Source organism: Pelodiscus sinensis, chromosome 4 (genome assembly GCF_049634645.1).
Source record: "Pelodiscus sinensis isolate JC-2024 chromosome 4, ASM4963464v1, whole genome shotgun sequence".
NCBI classification, from domain to species: domain Eukaryota; kingdom Metazoa; phylum Chordata; order Testudines; family Trionychidae; genus Pelodiscus; species Pelodiscus sinensis.
In genome coordinates this window covers 122,100,552-122,121,372 of record NC_134714.1, presented here as the reverse complement: position 1 = coordinate 122,121,372, position 20,821 = coordinate 122,100,552, and the positions used below count along the sequence as shown (strand labels likewise).

At 46.4% G+C, this 20,821-nt stretch overlaps 1 protein-coding gene across 5 annotated transcripts in view; it reads right to left on the bottom strand.

The window, feature by feature from the left end:
- Nucleotides 1-333: 333 nt before the first annotated feature.
- The window catches only part of C4H11orf24 (chromosome 4 C11orf24 homolog), a 58,560-nt gene continuing 38,072 nt past the window's right edge, over nt 334-20,821 (bottom strand). For 3 of the 5 annotated variants that reach the window (XM_075928312.1, XM_075928317.1, XM_075928314.1), the window contains exons 2-4: nt 8,235-8,484; nt 3,277-3,393; nt 334-2,102 (exon numbers count right to left, since the gene is read on the bottom strand). In XM_075928312.1, the coding sequence (XP_075784427.1) occupies nt 949-2,102; nt 3,277-3,393; nt 8,235-8,391 (1,428 nt within the window). In that variant the 5' untranslated portion in view covers nt 8,392-8,484 and the 3' untranslated portion in view covers nt 334-948. Of the gene's footprint in view, nt 2,103-3,276; nt 3,394-8,234; nt 8,485-8,638; nt 8,719-9,338; nt 9,383-20,821 lie in introns of all 5 variants that reach the window. The other 2 variants (XM_075928315.1, XM_075928313.1) reach the window with 2 other exon arrangements.

Sequence of the window (20,821 nt, the reverse complement as noted above, 5' to 3'; positions counted from 1 at the left end):
TTGCAGGATAAGGTACTTACATAGAAAATACAGCAAAGATCAGATCCTTGTAAGTTTTCATCTCAAATCTGAACTGAATGCAAGTGTGGACTCCAGTCCGGCAATGAAGTCAACATGCTCTGTGCATGTAAACAGGACTGTGCACGTATAGCTCATCTGCAAGATCAGGCCTGGTGAAGTGCTCCCTGTTATCATAGGGCTTGAAGGCATTCAAAGCTATGCAGGGGATTGAGCCTGGAGCTTGGAATTTGTCCTGCTGCATCAATTCTATAAGCAGTGAAGAAATACAAGCTTGCCTGGAAGGTGTCTTTTGGACATAAATACAACACTGCATGGCCTCCAGGTCTCCTTTTATTGAGTGAGTGAATACAAAAATAAGATCATAAGTGCACAAACATGATGATTTGCACCTTTGGAAGAACCATCTTAAAATCAGCAGTAAGCAGAGTGTTAGCTTTTTGTCAACAGATCGCTCTACAAGCAGGAAGCTTCTTGAAATATGAAGCTCATTTGATTAAAAGCTCCCCACCAGTCTGATGTAATACTTAGCATTTCTATAGCAATTCTCATCCTAGGAGCCCAAAAATCACTTCATAGAAGGTGGGCGAATGCATGTGACATTAACAAAACCCAAGGAACTTAAATGTAAACACAAAGCTTAGGAAGCACATACCATTCTCAAAGGGCAATGGCTCACCCAATAGCTTCATTTTGCAATGCAAAAATAATTGGTTGAAGCAGGGTTGGAAGAGTTCGAGAAACATTTCTATGGCAACCTCTTATAGTCGATAAAAATAAAAATTATATAGAACATGGCATTTCTCCTAATTTGCACCAGAAGTCATTTGGAAGCACTTTCAGTTTGTCTTAGACGCAAACAGGAATGAGCAGCTTTCCATCTCCTTTATGCATGTGTAAGCCTCTCTCTCAGCACTCTTGGCCTCCCGGTCACATTTCTGAGTCCGCATACATTCCATTGATTAAGTAGTCCACTTGCGTATAGTCCTTTTTCTTGTAGCTTTCATAGGCCTGCATGGCAAACAGAACTAAAACGGTTATGAAAAATACAATACCAAATAGAAGCACTGCCAGGAGTGAACTGGTGTCCACCAAGTACCGAGTCAGAGGGTTAGTGGCAACCAACAGGTTGTCATAGTCGGTGTTCTGCTGATCTCTCCCAAACTCCAAGGCTGTTGTTTTGGGTGCACTTGTTGGACCCATGGTGGTAAGTTTAGTCAAGAAAGTACTATAAGTTATCACCCAAGGCCCAATGGTGGCCTTTGTTGTTGGCTGGCTAGTTGCTGAAGTCTTGGCACTCTTTGTTTGGACTAATAGAGTAGGAGATGGCTTATCCGTGATATTCTTGGGCCCCTCCACTGACGTTGTCAGGGGCTCAGGAGTTGATGAAGTAGCTTTGATTGCTGGCACTGCGGGACTGGCACTCTTTGGAGGTGAACTGGTGACTGCAGAATCTAGGACATCTGTTTTCAAGTTCTGGAGGCTGTTGGTTGCAGTGACAGATGGCGCTGGGCTAAGCCCAACAGTAGAAGCTTTGCTAGGGGTGGGAGTGCTGTGTGTGGCAATGGTTGTATTTGGTTGCTCTGTGGTGTGGGGCATTGCACGGCTCACTGTTGATTCAGAACTGGCAACAGTAGCTCGAGACAAGGGTGCTGGTGTCCTTGTTCCTGAAGTGAACACCATATAACTTGTCTTTTCAAAGCGGGCTGTGGAGCTAGAAGTATCGTTTGCCATGAGAGAAGAGTTAGTGGGAGCCGTGGTACTGGCAGGGATAGTGGAATTTGCTGAGATCTGGGTGTGTGTGACCACTGTTTCATTAGCTGTGGCTGTTGGAGTAGTGGTACTGATCTTGCCTGTGATTTCCCTCGTGGTTTGGGTGGTGGCGGCAGTAGCAGTGGTTGGGGCAGGAGTTGTAATCACTGCTGGCAGGGTCGTTCTGGTACCTGTTATTCCAGTCCTCACTTGAGTGGATGATAAAGGTGGCGCTGTTGCTTGTGCTGTCTGATTCTCTTGGCTTGTTTGAGAACTTTCTTGCGTGTTGTTTTGATCAAGTGCCCGCACTTCTCTTTTCTTAAGGACAAGTTCTTTAAAAACAAAAACCAAAGAAGTTCAAAAACCAGTGGGCCTAATTCTGATCTCATTTGCACAGAGGTAAGTCAGGAAAACCTCTCAAAGCCAAAGACATGACTATGACTTCAATGGAGTTATGCCCTATATGCTCCAAGGTAAACAGAGCACAATCAAACCTAGCATATCTACTATTGTTTGCATAAAGCCCTCTCAGAAGCTGAACCCTTTCCTGGATTATCTATCCTTTATGACAGGGACCTCTGTCATTTGTCTCTCCATGACTGGAATCCTCTGAAGTGCTTAAAGGAAGGGTAACACTTCACATCTCAAACTGGTTCTCAAAAGCAGAGAAGCAGTAGCCTTCGCACTGACTCTCAGAAATCAGAAACCAAAGGCTCATCCTCTGATATGTTAAAAGGCCACATTGAAGGCTTTTGTTTAGGTTCATAATTTTATCTCTTAAAAACTTTGAAAAAAGTTTTCCCTTAAATAGGTAAGCTGCCTCAGTGGATGATCAGGCTTTTAAAGGCATAAATCTCATAAGAATTAGAGTTAAGCCATTAAATCCTCAAGCAGCCTCTGACAACACAAAATGAACCATGAATGAGCTTGAGGGAGTTTTTGTTTAAAAAAAAAAAAACTGGTACAGAGAGGAATTTTTAAATAGATGTTTCAAAATTGGTTCTCCAATTGTCAACAAGCTTCATTCTGTTATGGTGTCAATTAAAACTGAAGCCCTGCTGTTATAAAACCATAGCTAGAAATTGCTGCTAATGCCTTTTTGATTAGCCAGGAAGCCTGCCATTTCTGGCAGGATAGGCTGGCAGTCAAAGGAAATCCAATCCCAAGGTGGCATCCTTTCAGGGATTTTGCATTAATAAAGTCCTTCTGGATGCATCTCCCAAAGGGCAGAGTGTGGAGTGTGACAGGGGTGGCTAGTGAGCCCTTGAACAGGGACTGGCTTAAAAAAAAGAATCTCAATTGTTTTAATGAAAGAACAAGGTGTAATTTTTATTACATCACCAGAACAGACAATGGGACAAAATATCCAACGGATGGATTTTGAATTACAAACATATCCCATGCTCTTGCTTCTCAGCCAGAGGTGCAAAGCACAGCACTGAGTGTAGGGTATTTAGTATGACTGATCTGTCTGATATTACCAGGAGCCCTACAGCATCAAATTACCTTCAAGGAGATCTTTAACATCCTGAGTGTTGGCATTCTGACACCCATGTAGATGGCGACAGTGTAAAAGAATACAACGATTCTGATAGAACACCGACCAGTTGCAGTAGTGATTACCTAAAATACAGACAAGAAGCCACATAAATGGAAAGAAGTCCTTATTAAAAACCAGCTCCCCCCCCCCCCCCCCCCAGGCCCAGTACGGTCCTGGGATTTACCCTGTCAAAGCTATTTAAAAAAAAAAAATTCTGTGCCGTGAGTTTTTTTTTTTTTTTACAAAGAAAGAATGGACCAAAATGTGCTATATTCAAAGCTCTGTTCTTTGTAGCTTCAAATCCAAGTTAATTTGAAAGTCCTACAAACTTGATAACAAGTATCTGTCATGAAGCAAACAATCAATCAATCAGCATCCAGCAGGATCACATTCTTATTTCGTCCAAGTGGCTGGAACTCCAGTGAAACCAATGGAACAGCACCAGGTATGAATTTGATGCAGGAAGGTCAGTTCAGGGCTCCCCACTAAGAGTTTATTGGAACCTATCAGATCACCTTGAGTAGCTCAGCAGCACAGCTACTGTCCAATAGAACAGAAGCATCAGAGGAGTTCTATGGGACCTTATCTGTTAGAAAGTCACAGCAGGAATAAAATTCTTACCCCTTTCAAGACAATGCTGAGAGCACTCTCTTTACTGGTGTCCTTCCCTTGCACCACAGACTCACTCACTCTGGCGTATGAAGTCCCAGAGTATGTGAAATGGGCATGACTATGACCCAAAAGTACAGCTAAACTGCAGTAGATCCATAGTTAGGTGTGGGTGGGCTGGCCACGCTGGGGCTGGCGCCCATGCTCAGATTCTCCCTCTAGGGCAGGGCTACTCAATGTGGCCCACAGCCTATTTGTGACCTGCAGTGCGGTTTGGATTTACACGGGCCACAACACACGGCTGGGATCCTTTGAACATGGCCTCCGCTGGGAACACGCTCCACAACTGCAATATAATGGTCTTCTGTTGATATTTAGTGGTTACATTCCTGGACTGTCATTGCTCATTACAAGTGCTCCCATATGGGTGGAAATTGGGTAAATATTGCATTTTATTATATCAGCAGAACTGACTTAAATGGGGCTAGAGTTGCCAGGTGTCCGGTATTCACCCAGACAGTCTGGTATTTTTGTCTTCTGCTTGGTAAAAAAAATTCAGAGAATACTGGACACCTGAGATGTTCAGTATTTTCTGAATTTTTCCCCTGCCAGGAGGCAAAAATGCCGGGCACCTGGCAACCCTACACACATTCAGTGCCTGGTTCGTCCCCCCCCCCTCCCCAAAACCTCCTCTGGCCCCAGCCCCTATGCTTACCTGGTTTGCAAGGCTGCTGGCACAAAAATGGTGGCTGGCCCAAAGACCTAGGGGAAGCTTCCCCTGGGTCTTAGTACTCAACTGATCCCCTGTTCCTATCCCTGAACTTAGAGAGGACATGCTCTTTTAATGCTGTTTTATTTAAAAAAAATTTTTTTGGCTTACTAAGTCCTTGGAGTCTCCCCCCCCCCCCCCCCAACAACTTTGGTCTCTCCCCTCCCTTTTTTCCCCCCTTTTTCGGTATTTTTGTTTCAACCATCTGGCAACCCTAAACGGGGCCTACATGTTGTGTAGTTTTGCCTTAATCTTTGTGTTCATGCCCGTTAGCGTGAAAGACGCTATTTGCATATATGTGCAACCACACTTAAGTTGCGGCACTTGGCATGTGCTGTGAGTGTCATAGCAGCCCCCAGGGCTTCCAAAGTGCCCCCACAGCCCAAGCCCAAGTCAGCGGATACAGGCTCCAAGACTTATGTCACAAGCTTTTTAATTGCAGTGTAGACATACTCTAAGGCTACATCTACACTACAAGTTTTCTTGCCAAAAAATATACTAATGAGAGACTCATTTGCATGAGTTGTGATCTCATTTCATATTTTCTACCGATCTGTTTTTGCACAAAAACAAGTCATGTGGATGTTTTCTTTTTGCACAAAAAACCCTTTTCCCTCAAGATCAGTATACCTAGGATCTTGAGGAAAAAAGGTTTTTTTGCGCAAAAAGAATACGTCCACACGGCTCGTTTTTGTGCAAAAACGGACCAGCAGAAAATATGCAAATGAGATCGCAACTCATGCAAATGAGTCTGTCATTCGCATATTTTTTGCCAAGAAAATGCGTAGTGTAGATATAGCCTAAGGCAGTGGTCTTCAACCTTTTAAAGCATGAGATCACTTTTTTAATTTAAGTGCAATCCAAGGTCTACCTCAAACCCAAATAACTTTGCCCCGCCTCCTTTGTGACCCTTCTCCGAGACCCCTCCCCTGCTCACTCCAATCTCCCTTCCTCCCCCATCCTCCCTCCCTTTCACCAGGCAGGGGCAGTGAGTTGGGGTGCTAGCTCTGGTCTTGGATTAAGGGATTTGGAGTGTGAGAGGGGCTCTGACCTGACCTTGGGGCAGACAGTTGGGATGTAGGAGAGGGTTCTAGATGCAGGCAGTGCAGGGAGGGGCAGCTGAAGTGCTGGCACTTGGTAGCCTCTTGGCCAAACCAGTCAAGATCTACTGGTTGTTGACCACTGGCCTAAGGGTACGTCTACATTGCAACACTATTTGAAATAACTAGCACTATTCCAAAGTAACTTAGTCTGTGTCTACACAGCAGAAAGTTATTTCGCTATAGTGTCAAAATACTGTCAAGCTGGAGGACTGCTTATTGTACAAGGAGTAAGGTAAGTCGCAGGAAGAATGCTCTATTTTGAACTAAGTTCTGTGTAGACACTCCCTACAGGCAGTCCCCGGGTTACGTACAAGATAGGGACTGTAGGTTTGTTCTTAAGTTGAATCTGTATGTAAGTCGGAACTGGCGTCCAGATTCAGCCGCTGCTGAAACTGACCACCAGTTCTGACTTACATACAGATTCAACTTAAGAACCCCAAGCTTCCCCAAGTCAGCTGCTGCTGAAACTGATCAGCGCTGATTCCAGGAAGCCTGGGGCAGAGCAACTCTGCCTCAGGCTTCCTGTAGTCAGCGCTGGTCAGTTTCAGCAGCAGCTGACTTGGGGACGCCTGGGGCAGAGCAGCTGGGGTGCTGCTGGGTTGCTCCAGTAGCACCGCTCCTCGGCGCTACTGGACCAACCCAGCAGCACCCCAGCTGCTCTGCCCCAGGCGTCCTGATTCAGCCACTGCTGAAACTGACCAGCAGCGGCTGAATCAGGACCTGGGGCAGAGCAGCTGGGGTGCTGCCGGGTTGGTCCAGTAGTGCCCAGAGCGGCGCTGCAGGACCAATTGGCAGCGCCCCAGCTGCTCTGCTCCAGGGTCCAAACAAAAGCCTGGTCTGCTGGGGGGGGGGGGCACACTAGCCGCGCCCCCCCCCCCCCAGCAGACCAGGGACACCGGGAGCAGAGCCGCAGCAGCAGTAGCGGGGTGCCGCGCCTCTGAGGCTTTGCTCTGGCAAAGTCTCAGGCGCAGGACCCCCCCACGGCTGCGGCTTCAGTCCGGGTGCCTGTGGTCTGCTGGTGACGGTCCCCAGCAGACCACAGGCACCCGGACTGGAGTGGCAGCAGCGGCGGTTCCCCGCGCTTCTGAGGCTTTGCTCTGGCAAAGCCTCAGAAGCGCGGGAACCCGCCCGGTGCCCCTGGTCTGCTGGAGACGGTCTCCAGCAGACCAGGGGCACCAGAGCAGCTTACGAACGGGGCTCTCTCGCCCCGGAGATCGCAGGTAGCAATCCGCTACCTCGACCTCCGGGGCGAGAAAGCCCCGTTCGTAAGTGCGGATCCGACGTAAGTCGGGGACTGCCTGTATTTCGAAATAAGCTATTCTGAAATAGAATACGCAAGTAACGTAGCTCAATTTGCATAGCTTATTTCAAGTTAAGCCCTGCAATGTAAACGCACCTTAAGATAGGGATGTAAAGTCCCATTTAATTGATTAACTGCTAAAACATATTGGTTAACTGATTAAAGGGAAGGCAGGCTGCTCCAGCCTAGCTAGGCTGGAGTAGTGCCTCCGTCCCACCCCCTCACTGCTGGGTTGGAGCAGTCCTCTGCCCCCCCTTCACCCTCAGGCAGGAGGTGCTCCAGCATCCCGGATGGGGCAGTCTTTGCCCATGGTGAACCAGAGCGCCCTGCAAGCAGGGTGGAAGTGACTGAGGGCAGGGAAGAAAAAGCACCAGAGGGAGGGGGCACCAAGCAAACGGTGGACAGGAACCAGGGAATGAGCGTTTGGTTTTGTGCAATTAGAAATTGTCAAACCTGAGGTCCCCATATTTGAAAAATTCTGGGCATAAAATATATCTTCATGTTCCAAGGGCCTGACCCCCAAAAGAATCCTTGCGTTACTAAAACTGAACCAGAAGCTCAACTGTTCTGAAAGTCTCTCATGCTGCAGGCAGCACTGTTCCAATTCTTTACAGAGACAAAACATTTTCAGAAGTGATTTTTTTGGGCCCAAATGAAGACCCCCTCAAAATGGCCTGATCAGAAAATGCTGAGTCCCCAGCCTCTGAAAACCAGGGCATTTCAAGTTATGCACTCAGAATTCAAGAGCCACTTTAAATGGTCAGTTCTCAGCCAAGCTAGTGCAACTAGCTTCTTTCAAGAGAGAAAACACGCAAATGCAAACATCAGCCATTGCAGATGGCAGCAACCAACAGCTATGCTGGTTGAGCAGTGTTCACTTACCAATATCGAGCTACATGGTAGGTTGATAGAGTTAGGTGACCTCACACCATTGGTTGAAATGGGGCCCGAGGGGCAGGCTGGCCTTAGGAAAAAGAGGCTTACAAAAAGGACTTCGGGGACTTGCTGTACTGTCGAGGGGGAGTACCCCTCAACACCTGTAAACAAATGGCGTAAAAGAGAGAGAGACGTGGGGGAAGGGGAAGAGTCCTTTAAGAACATGGAAACCTAGACAGCTTTTATGCTACAGGAAGACTAGCTCACCTGAAGGCAACAGGCCTCTACAAGCTTGTTTGCACTGCTTTTCACTGCTCAGCCTGTTTATTCGTATCACCTGAGTCCCGCTCTCTTTTAAGATGGAAATTCTGTTTTCAGATATGCATGGGGAGAACAACAGGAAAAATGCAACAGCAGTCCACATCTTGAAGGCTGGCTTTGGAGTCACACTATTCTTCTCTTGAGCCCGTGATGCAGAAGCATCCGCCAGTTACCTTCAGATCCCTAAGCGACATATCTGTCAAAACAGAAATATTAAAAAAGACAATATTAAGAGGATGCAATAATAAACAGTTCTTAATCTCAAGAGCACTTTACAGAGGCAGGCAAGCACCACCCTCCTAGTTACAAAGATGAAGAAACAGGCAGGCAAAGTGTAAGAAGTGACTTGCCCAAGGTCACACAGGTCAGTGGCAGAGCTAGGACTAGAACTCTGATATCCTTAGTCCAGAACATCACACACTGGATCATGCTGGTGAAAAAAAACAAAACAAACACACCCACATGAAACATACATGCATCACATAAATTTTCAACCGCTCTTTCATGTCTAAGAAATCCTTCTTCTTTCATTCTGATCATGTTTGGGGGAGCTCGTCTAACCACTTTTGAAGCAGGTCATAGAGGTCTGATTCCCACTGTGCTAGTCCAACACAAACCATATGAAAAAGGTGAGGAGACGAGAATGTGTGAACTAATTCTATCAGCTGTGTCAAGATGCTAATGCAGGGGTGGGGAACCCAAGGCTCAGGGGTCAGATCAGGCCCCCAGCATTGAGGAGCCCATGCTGGCACTCCAGTCCCTCCCCACCATCCCCCTGTGAGGCTGGAGCATATAAAATGTACTAGCCTGGGCCCTGCCCCTGGGCTCTCGCGTATGAGGGGAATGTGGGGAGTGTCTTTCTCCTTTTCAGTGGGTAGCCACATCAGTGACGTTTCTCCCTCCCCCACTTCTTGTGTGTGGCTCCCAACTGATTTTTCTGTGGACAACAGGACTTCAACCCAAAAAGGGTTCCCCACCCCTGCACCAACGGATACCCCCAAAGCAGCATCAAAACCATGAAAGTAGGCTAATCCAGGTAATAAGATGCACCTTGCCAAACTGGGACTTTAGAATCACACGGGCTGGTGGGCGGTCTTCAAAACCGATTGAAAAGAAAAAAAACATTACACACACAGCGAAGAGACTAAGCTGAACTCTGTACTCTTCCTCTCTAATTGCTAACTAATGGTCCTCATCTACTTCTTTTAACTATCCAGTTTTTAGGTGCTTACATACCAGTTCAGTTTTCCCTTTGATATTTATATACCCATTGCCTCCTTTTCTCCCCCTCCTTCCCCATCCTGTCTTCCCCCTCCCTACTTATTTTGGTTCTGGACATACAACACTCTGGACATCTGAAGTGGGCTGTGCCCACGAAAGCTCATCCCACCATCTACATGTTTTATTAGTCTTTAAAGTGCTACCTGACCATTTGTTGTTTAAGTTTATCATTTACAGACTAACTTGGTTACCCACCTGAAGCTTCTGTAGTTCAAGTCAGGCATCAGAACCCATCCAAAGTACAAACCCACAGTTTGGATTACTCCTTACCTATACAGCACAGCTCTAGAATGTGTTTACGGCCTGTGCTTAGTACCTCTTAGGTCTGTGTGTTTCTGTAATATTAGCCTTGCTCTTGCTAGCTTCTGTGAGCAAGGCCTGCCTCTTGCTCAAGCTTCTTTGCTTTATATTAGCAAAGTCTTACTACTGCTGTCTAGGACTCATACCCAGCCTGTGATGTGGGCTTATGTTCAGGCCCTCATCTTACTACACACTTCACAAACACCTAAAACTAGTCCTGGTTTTATGCCAGGAAATGCCCAATCTTCAGGTAACCACTGGCTCAGTGCAGCTTTGTTTCCTGCCAATTCCAAAAGTCATTTAAAAATTCCTTTAAAGACGCTCATTAACTATAGCTTTGGTGTTAACTGGGGATTCTGTTGTCTCAGAACTGGAAATCTCGGAGGTAAGCCTGTACCTACAAGAAAAGTTCAGCGAGGACAAGACTAGATGCAACCAAAGCTTTTCCCTACAACGTTCCTTCTCCCTTACCCAAGCAAGTCCCAAGCATCTCACAGGCAGGTAGGGCTCCTCAGCTGGAGCCATCTGTGAAAATGCAAGCATGTTCCACAACAAGAAGTGTGTGAGGAACGGGCATACAACAGAAGAGGACATCTTGACCATCTCCCTGTCTGGCTAGAAGGGTGGTTTCCTGGATATCCTGTTATAGCTATCAACATGATGAATCTCTGAAGCTGAGGACTTAGATAGCACTGATCAGTGCTTACCAGCTAATTGTACCTATCCAAGTATTATTGCAGAGCACCTGGGGCTGTGCCTGGGCCCCCCTGCACTGGGGAGGACTAAAGTATTATCTAGATAAGGGGCAGGCAAACTATGGCTCGCCAGCCAGATCCGCCTCCTCACCGAACCAGACATCTCATGGTGCAGCAGCGTGCTCAGGCAGTCTGCCTGCCTGCTATGGTCCTAGCCACACCATTCCCAGAAGCATGGCAACTGGAGCCTGGAAAGAGGCCAAGGGGAACTGCAGGGGGTGGTATTTGCAGGTAGTGATTACAGACCCACTTCCCCACTCCCCTCAAGAGGCTCGCAGCCATCTGCTTTGAGTGGTGTGGGGCCCACTATGGCATGCAGGCTGCCTGTCTGCCCTAGTGTGCCAACCTATGCTGGTAAGCATCTCCCAGCCAGGGCCCTGGGGTTGCCAGATGGTTTAACAAAAAAACCACTGAACACCCCTCCATCCCCCAGGGAAAAATTATTTTGAGGGGAAAAAAAGGGGAGGGGGGAAAAAGAGGAGAGACCAAAGTGGTTTTTTTTTTGCGCTCAACAAAAGTGCTGCACCGTTAAATGGCCCCGTGCTCCTCACTCCCCTGCCTCCACCAGATCCAGCAAGGGAAATTGTCCCTGCTGGGCTTCCATCCGAGGGAAACAGTCCAGTATTTTCTGGGGGGAGCGGGGGTTGTTTTTGTTACCGGAATAGGGACCCGAATAACAGACAGTCCCGGTGATAACCGGACACCTTCCAATCCCTGCCTGGAGCTCTCTCCTGCATCCAAACACCACCTCAGATCCCACACCTCCTCCACTAACGTAACAGAAAAGTGCTACCTTTGATCACTTAAAATTCTTGGAGTGGCCACCCTGCACAAACTATTGCCCGAGATGGTCTAGATCAGCAGTGGATAGGTTTTTGTCTAATCTGCTCTTAACCTTCAACAACCTTCCATACTCCTGTTAGAATTCTGTAATTGTTGTATTTGGAGCCATAGTAAAATTGTAGAATTCCAATAGGACTATGAAACACCCTGAGGTAACTTATTTCAAGGCCTAACAACCCTGACAAGAAGTTTACCCCTAATGTCTAGGCTAAATCTCCCTTGAGAAAATTTAAACGCAGTGTGTCCCCTCCTGTATTCCCTGGATGAAAACAATTTATCATACTCTTCTTTATAACATTTTATGTATTTGAAGATACATAAAGTATCCCCCTCAGTGGTCTCTTTTCCTGAAGAGGAAAAAAAAAAAAAGAAAAAAGGGCTCAATTTCTTCAACCTTTCCTCAGATTGCTTTTTTTTAAAGCTTTAATAATTTGTTACTCCCCTTCAGACTCTCTCCAATTTGTGGTCCCTAGACCTGGATGTAGTACTCCCAGTTGAGGACTTACCAGTGCTGAGTAGCATGGAAGAATTACTCTTTATGTCTCGCTTACAACATTCATGCCAACATATTCCCACCACCATGCCCCAAAAAACCCCCAAAACATTTTTTTCAACAATTATTACATTGATGACAAAATGAATCAATGATCTACTGTAATGCCCAGATCTTTTTCTGCACTATTCCTGCCTGGCCAGTCATTTGCCATTTTGGATTTGTGCAACTAGTTATTCCTTTATAAGTGAAGTACTTATTGAATTACATCCTATTTATTTCCAAGCATTTCACCAGTTTCTCAAGATCATTTAAAATTCTAATCCAAGGTGGGCAATACTTCTTGATTGGGGAAGGGAGAAGAGAGGTCGTTCCAAGATTTTAGAAAGTAGTTGAGAGCTCTTTCCTGATATTAATGGAAGAGGTGTGGGGTTTGGGATGGAGATTTGGTGCAAGGCATTCAGGTGCAGGAGGGCCTGTGAGGGTGTTTGGGTGAAGGAGGCAGTTGTGATCTGGGGCACTGGACTGAGGTGCAGGGGTTTGGGTTGTGACTAGGGCAGGGGACTAGGGTGCATGAGGGGGTGCTGAGGTTTGGGTTGAGACCTAGGGAAAGAGGGGATTGTGATCTGGGGCAGGATCTGGGCTCAAGAAGGGGGCAGAGAATTTTGTTTATGTGAGGTAGGGGGGCATAGAGCTGGGGGGAGACAGGTGATGAGTGCCAGAGGCAGGCTCTGGCCAGGAAACTTGCCAGTGAGACTCCATCCCAGTATGTTTCTGAGGCAGGAGCTTTCCCCACCCCACATAGGCTGCAAGACCATGTGCTCTGTGAAGAAGAGCCTGAGGGAAACGGTGCTTTGTGCACTGCCTGTTCTTGAAACAGGCAACTCCCATTGACTAGAAACTGGCCAATGGGATTGTGCTGGGGGAAGGAGCAGCTTGTGAAGCACCACTCCTCTCCGCTCACTATTTGTGAAAAACAAACTTTTCTGAGCAGCGTGCAGGGATGAGGCAAGCAGGGGATTCTGCCTGAGGCTCCCCTGTTGCATCTGTGGGTAAGATCAGGTGGCTTGGATCTGTCCCGCAGAAGGGGTTTTGCCCAGGCCTGTTCTAATCTTTGTTCTCCAAAGCATTCCCAGTTTGGTATTCTCAATGAACTATGGACTTTTATAAGCATACTCTATGCCAGGAGGTGAGGAGCCTTTTCTGCGCTGGGGACCTCTGACCACAGATAATCTCTTGGGGGACAACAAAAGTGAGACGCGTTAAAAAAACCACACACACACACACCCCTAACCCAAAACAATAAACAACCAACCAAATCCACAGACCAAAAAATAAGTCTTATCTCCATTTCACAGTGGCAGAAGCTAAAGGAACAGACCTGACGCGAACTGCTCAAGCTGACAGAGCAGCGTAGTGACAGACTGTTCCTGCTTCAGTCACTAAAATGGATTTAGGGAGCCTGATTCGCAGAGCACACCAGCCTGCTCTGTACCTAAAACAAAGTTAGGTCTCTGATGGGGCTAAACCAACCTAAGCCGGTCCAGACACCATTATTTCAATGGGAGAATTCTTCTGTTGACCATGGTATTGCCTCTTGCTGGGGGGTGAGGAGGGAAGAGGGTAGATTTACTACAGTGACAGAAAACCCTCATTTGTTGCTGCAGCACTCTCCATTATAGTGGTGCAGCACCTTCAGTATTAGACTTACCCAAAGTCACAATGCCTTAACATTCAGCATAACAACATCTATCCCAGTTATACTGGGAGCTTTTCGAGAGGCAGAAAGCTTTGTTCTTGTAAAAGGTGTTGTTTTGTGATCTTCTGCGGTCACAAGAGAAAGAGGAATCTGCACCTCTTATTTCAGACATATGCTCTTCTTGGGCTACAGCTTGCAAGAGACAATGTAGCACCATTTGTGCAAGTAGGTTTTACTCCTCAGCCAAGAGTTTATGCTCAGGCTGGGTTAGAAATATTTCTGGGACTAACTTGGCAAGAGTAGACTTGTTCGAGAACTGCAGCTCATGAGCCCCATCTAGTCTTGTTCCAAGAGAACTGCTCCTAGTTTCCATAGGATTTGCTAAAGTCCTAATTATATTATGCACTGGTGTTATGATATTGATGCTGCTGTTCATACAGACCCATAGCACAGATGTTAAGAATGGCTAAGTGGTTAGAGTAGCTCCTGCCCTCCCACCCCAACTTCTTACAGTAAACTTCCAGTAATCTGGCACCTTTAGGACCCAGGGGGTGCCGGATTATCAGATATGCTGGAGGAAGGGGGGCCATGAGGGGTTTGGGGTCAGGGGGAGAGTGGTCAGGGGGGGAACTGCACAGCCTGGGAGAGGGCAGCGCTGCAGGACCAACCTGGAAGCACCCCAGGTGCTCTGACCCCAGCTTCCCCAAGTCAGCCACTGGTCAGTTTCAGCAGCGGCGGACTTGGGGAAGCCGGGGGCAGAGCAGCTCCTATGTCCAGCTGGCCAGAGCACTTCGGGTTCCAGTTGGTGCCGGACTATCAGGAGTGCCGGACCACTGGATGCTGGACAATTGGAGTTTTACTGTAATTTATTAAAACAGGGAAATATATGAACTTCTTATAATATATTAGTCATTTGCTATTAAATCTCAGCTATAACAATTATATAGAGAATTAATGGTTAAAATATAAATCAATTTGTATTATACAAGTGACACACACTTGACAAAAATCCAGCTAGTTAAAGAAAAATATCATAAAGAACAGATGCATAATTCAGAGGAAGGAGTAGAACTGGGTAGAAAAAGACAGGGTGCCCAGGCATTAAACAGGATCAGGTACTTTCCAAAGCACATCTCATCTCTGAATTTTTTTCTTCATATTTCTATTAAGGTAAACAATTCTTCTCATGATGGTCAAGCTTGCAGTGTCTATGCATCAGCCCTCCAATTGTTGGTTGCTTTTTGGATTTCCATTTTTGTAATGCTAATTTTTTTAACAATTATTATTGTTCTAATTAGCCAAAGTTTTTCAGATTTATTCTGCTTCAGGTGAACATTTATTAGGTTTAAAATTACATATTTAGCTTACACACAATTTTGGTTCAATAGGGAAAAAAAATTAACTCCACAACTCAGTTCTGCGTGCAGTCCTGCTTTGTATTAGTGCCAACCCTAAAAATGGAGAAGCATCAAAGCGACTATAGTGATGTAATTACCTAGGTGCAAATTTTGGGTTTAGGTCTCTGCTCTTGTCAGCATTGCTGGAGCAGTCACAGTTGGAAAACAAACAAACACCAGTGCTAAAGCTGAGGATGACAGATTGAGAAGTGGGAAAGGTCTCTCTGATACCTTTACACTTCCCCTGTGTTGTGGTTGCTGGGGGCCAAACTGGACTCAGTGGCTTTGTAGTTGCTGTCTCATTACAGCATTGAGAGAAGCCTGGCCCAGATGCAGAGAGAGAAAACAGGGCACAAGTTAACATCCTCTAAAGCAGTGGTCCCCAACGTGGTGCCTGCGGGTGCCATGGCGCCCTCCAGGCCATTTCTGTGCACCCGCCGAGTGATTGGGGCCGGCCCCGACCCCGGGCACATGGCACGGGGGTGGCGCCAGCCCCGGGCGCGCAGCACATGAGCAGCTCTGCCCCTGGGCACGCAGTGCATGGGCTTTGCCGGCCCCGGGAGTGCAGCACATGGGCGTCCCCGCCTCTAGGCACATAGCACAGGAACAGCGCTGGCCCCAGGCACGCGGCACATGGGCACTGCTGACTCCTGGGTGCACGGCACAGGAGCGGCGCCAGTCTCAGGCACATGGTGTATGGGAGTGGCGCCGGCCCCGGGACTATGGCGCATGGGTGGCACTGGCACCGGACATGCAGCATGTGCGCAGCCCCGCCCCTGGGCACCTGACCCATGAGTGGCCCCGCCCCCGGGTGCCCGGCAGCCCCAAAAGGTTGGGGACCACTGCTCTAAAGGAAGGGAAGAAACAGGAACTACCCTGAGAGGAAAAAACACATTCTCTTGCTTTCCTTCTATTACTTTCCTGTAAGCAGTTGTTATGGCATGTGCCCAGGAGGGAAGGTGTTCTGTGCAAGAATGGGAAAGCAGGTGATTCAGAAATCACCCTCTTCTCTAAGTGTGACCCACCTCATGATGTTTGCATGGAGAGGGGAGCGGGTCTCAGGTAGACCTGTATTTTACAGGTTCACATTCTCAGAAGGGATTAGTAACTTGGGAGCACCCCAATTTAGCGCACTGTAAAAAAACTTGATATTCAAAAGTTGGATGCTCAGACCCCTTTAAAGGTGTCCCTAATCATGAGTTACTCCTGAAAATTTAGTACCTAGTATTGGTCATGATCCCTCTACTAGCCTTAGCTATTTGTGGAGGCTGGGCCATGTCTTCACTAAACCACCTCCCTGAATGACCTAAGTCTGTCTGTCACACACACACAAAAAATATGGACAGCCCTAAGTTAGTGAGAGGGCTTCTCATGCCAACAGGCTATCGTTGTTCACAGGGCTGGACTAGTTAAGCCCACAGGAGAGCTCTCCCCTGTCGATTTAGAGCTGTTAGGTTGAAGAGCTTACAGAGGTAGCAGCATTGGTCATTTTTCTCATGTGAACAGTGCCTCAGTCCTGAGAGGAAGGAATGGTCACCTTAATTTTGAATCTTATTGTGTGTCTACCGTACCACTATAGGTGCATTGTAAAGACAGGTGTTGTTGCATTGAAAGGCTCCTCTTAGAAGCCTGCAGTTTCATACATTAACCCAGCTTTTATGTCGATCAAGTTTTGTTAAGTTTGCAGAATTCATGAGGGTTCACCGATTACAGAAAGATGGAACCATCAGGAGTACTGGCACAGGTAAAAAAAAAATATAGCAGAGAGCAAGTTTCACAATTTAGAGAGAGTTCTTTTAGGAATAGATAAACAACAGGTGACATTTTAGAAGCTCCTTAAGGAAATGACCTCAAGAATGAACTGGTTGTGCAATAATGCATGCATAAATATCTGTTATAGAAAGGTAAGGAACAGCAATATTCAGTGGTGTTGGTAAGTAAACACAAAAGCAAAGAGGTCCCTTTTTTTATTATGGCTTAGGTTTCCCTGCTTTACTGTAGCTGCAGTAACTAATCCCCATTGGGTAAACTTCTGCAGTTACACTTTGGAAATCCAGACACATGAGCAATGTCATTGAAACCCAGGATTTGAAAACCAATAAAGAAACTTTATTTAATCTTAACTGACCCAAAGACTAATGCATTTTAAATCAGCAACACTCTGAATGGCTAGAAATTGTTCTATTAGCATAATATAATTACTGGCACCATAAAATGCAGACACACCCGTTTCCCCATCTCTGCTAAGTTACCTGGAGTCTCACTTGCCACACTTTTGTTCTATTTTGATGTATCAGCTTCAGGAGTCACTGGCTGCAAATGAAGGGGGGGGGGGGAAGGGTGTGCTGAGGTGATCATGGGGGTAAGGTGAACCCTACTGGAACCCGGAGAAGAACTCAATCCTGCTAAGCAAGCACACTTCTGCCAGGGCAGTTTAAGGCCTTTACTGGCCAGTCCATTACTGGCCAGCATGAGACCACCTCTAGCAGCTAATTAGAACAAAGCACTTCTCTGGTGCCTTCCCTTTCCTATACTTTTAACAGGGCCAACTTGTGCCGTTACACTTTATGGGGTCAGCTGACAGACAGACCTTGCTCTACACAGCCCACAGTTAAGAACCACAGATGACAGTTACAATTAAAATCTTGCTGTGGGTCAGTGACTTCTATTCCGAGCATCTGTTTCTGGCACTTAGCTTGACACCGTCTCCAGGGGATGGATTTTCAGGGAGAGGGCGAGGTGCCCAGCATTTTCTGAGAATCAAACCCCTTTCAAAAGTCTTAAATTGGGCAGCCAGAAAATAAGGAAACTGCCATCACAAAGCCATTCCTGCCTCCAGTGCATAACTGTTCCATCAGGCACATAATCCAGTGCTTACTCCCTGCACCCACAAAAGACAGGAAGCAGATCCTCTGCTGAAGAAATGAATGTGGCTCCACTAAAGTCATTGGAGCTGTACAGATTTACATCAGCCAAGGCTGTGGGCTGCACAACTCACAAGACTCACTCCCACAGACTTCCTCATCTGGCACATGTTTCCTCACGCACTTTATTAAGTATTACACATGAAGACCACTATCACCATGGATTCAAGCTCAGTTTTATTTAGCACCTCAAAGCTCTCCAACAATCAGGGAAATCATTTCATCCCTTCCCTTCCAAAATAAGGATTTGCAGCAAGTTATTGGCCTCATAATATATGAGCAGAAAGCCTGTTGAAATAGATACCATTAAGGATATATCTGCACTTCAAGCTAGAGGTGTAATTTCCAGCTTGACGAGATGTACCGTGTTCGCTCTGCTTTGAGCTAACATGTGAAAAACAGAGAACTGGCTGGAAAACGCATTTTCAGAGCACAGAAGCGACTTGCCAAGGAGTTTCAGCTAAAAACCTGAACACAAATTCTAAAAAAGTCACTTCATTCCATTTTGAAAATGTAATTTTGATTAGATAGTTGAAATATTGACTCAAGTAAGCTTTTGTGATTTCTCCTTTGTTCAAGAAAAACTTAGTTTTAATTTGAAATTATTAAAGACTTTTCAGTTTGGCTACCAAATTAAAAAAAAAATATTATTCACTCAGCTCTTCTCTGCTTTTCTTACCTAAAAAAGAAAATCTAGCTTAACTTCAACTTTAAAAACCAGAATGCTTTTTTTCCCTCCTAAGTTACTGGTATGCATTTTACAAGCTTAGCACCATTTTAAACGTTTCTTTGCTAAGGACGTTACAATACTTTTAGATTTTATAGCTGGTGTGCGTGTGCGGATGTGTGATGGTAGGGGCCAGAGAACACAGCTCATTTCCCAATCCAGAGAGTGGATAACCACATGCAGATGCATGTTAATACAATCCAGAAGACATTTTGCAATACCACATCAAATATCAGCACCACGGACTAGTTTTTGCCTCATCTGCTCCAGCAGAGTCCCACGAGGACAGAAAGTGCTTCGTGGTTACTCACAACTCACTCTTGAATGAGTGGCTGCCTGTTTGTTATCAGTGTCCACTCCCCCTTCATTTCCAGCCTGTAGCATATCTTTAGAGCCCAGAGTCCACACAGCTTCCCTTTCATATTCAAAGACTCCTAGACCATTTAACCCACAGGGTAGCAACCAGCACAGGTCCCAGCTTCATCACCACAGCAGCCCTAAAAAGAAATCCTCTCCCTGTGCAGCCATAACTGCCACACAAGATGGCAAACACTAGCGTTCCAGTTAGAAAACAAGCTTCCAAAGACCAGGACACAAAACAGTGGGTATTAATGTTCCAGCCTACTGCCTCTCCAAAGACTAGGGATGTAAAATTTTGATTAATCAAATAGTCAATGCAATTTGCATCTGCTATTTGATTATTCGATAAGGGCACCTCCACCTTTGAAATGTAGCAACAGCCCCACTTTGAAGCACCCCTTCCAATTCTCCCCTCTTGCTGCCTCTCTCTTTGATAGAGGCAGCAAGGAGCGGGGGGAAGCAACTAGCTGACGAATGTGTCAACTATCCGATACACGTTTGCTTATCAGATAGTCGACTAGTTGTTCACATCCCTATCAAAGACATTAAAAGAATTAGGCTAGGAGTAGAATTTAAAAAAAAAAATACTGAGATTTACTTCTACCTACCTACAGTTACAACTCAGCAGGGAACTAGCCAACTGGAAGAGCAGAAGAATCTGGAAACAACAACTGAGTAATGTATGACGCAGTGCACACACATGCAGAAAGCCCAGAAGCACTGCTTGCTGTGCTCAATAATTGTTCCTCCCCTGCCATTCACTTTCCTACATTGAACCAAGGAATCTGGGCAGGGAGGAGAGGTGGCAAAAACAGACAGATACAGATTATAATTACTGCAGGCCAGTTTTATAAAAGTCTTCCTTTTTATAACCCAGGCACCAAAACCCTTTTAACAGAGCAGCTGCCAGTTAAGCAGACAAGCACTGTTCTGATGATTGGGAAAGGTGGGCAAAGACCACAGGAATTAAAGGCCCACCCCTTCAGGTGAAGGAAAGGCCACAAAACCCAGATAAAGTATAGGGGACAAATGTGTGTGTGTGTGGGGGGGAAACCAGGTACAGTGGTTCGGGTGACAGGTACAAACTGAGACTCAAACACCAAGCACAGAACTCCAGACTAAGTATGTTAAATAGCGAGTAACCGACTAATTGAATAGATGACTATTCAATTCGTCAATAGGAAGCTTCCACCTTTGAAGTGTAACAGTCCTAGCTGCCTCGCGGCATTTCAAAGCGGCAGCGCCCTGGGGTCCAGCCCCAGGCTCCACACAGCGCTACCACTTTTAAGAACCCCTCTTTCTGATAGATTGGAGGCAGCGGGGGAGAGGGGGGGAGAGCGACTAATCGTCAGGCTATACGATAAACATTTGCTTAACGGATAGTCGACTAGTCCTTCACATCCCTACACCAGACAATACCCACTGTTCTGAAATCTCAATCAAGAAGTTAGTGGTGCTACCAAGAGAAACTCCCCCCAGAGACACGTACAGGCTTGGAAATGGAGACGGGCCCATGATCAGAGCGCCACGATCAGAGAACCACTTTATTGAATTTACCCCTCTAAGACCGAGAGCAGTGCCAGGAGGCAGCTGATGGGGTATACTAGTGATTTGGTAAGGCTATGGGCAGGGAGCACATACAGGAACTGGTGTGGGGAAACAGTGCAGCCACAACCTCAAGAGATTTTTGAGATCATGGAAGAAAGGCTACAGCCTGGCTCTCTGAAGGATGGTGTGTACCTCCATTTCCTTCT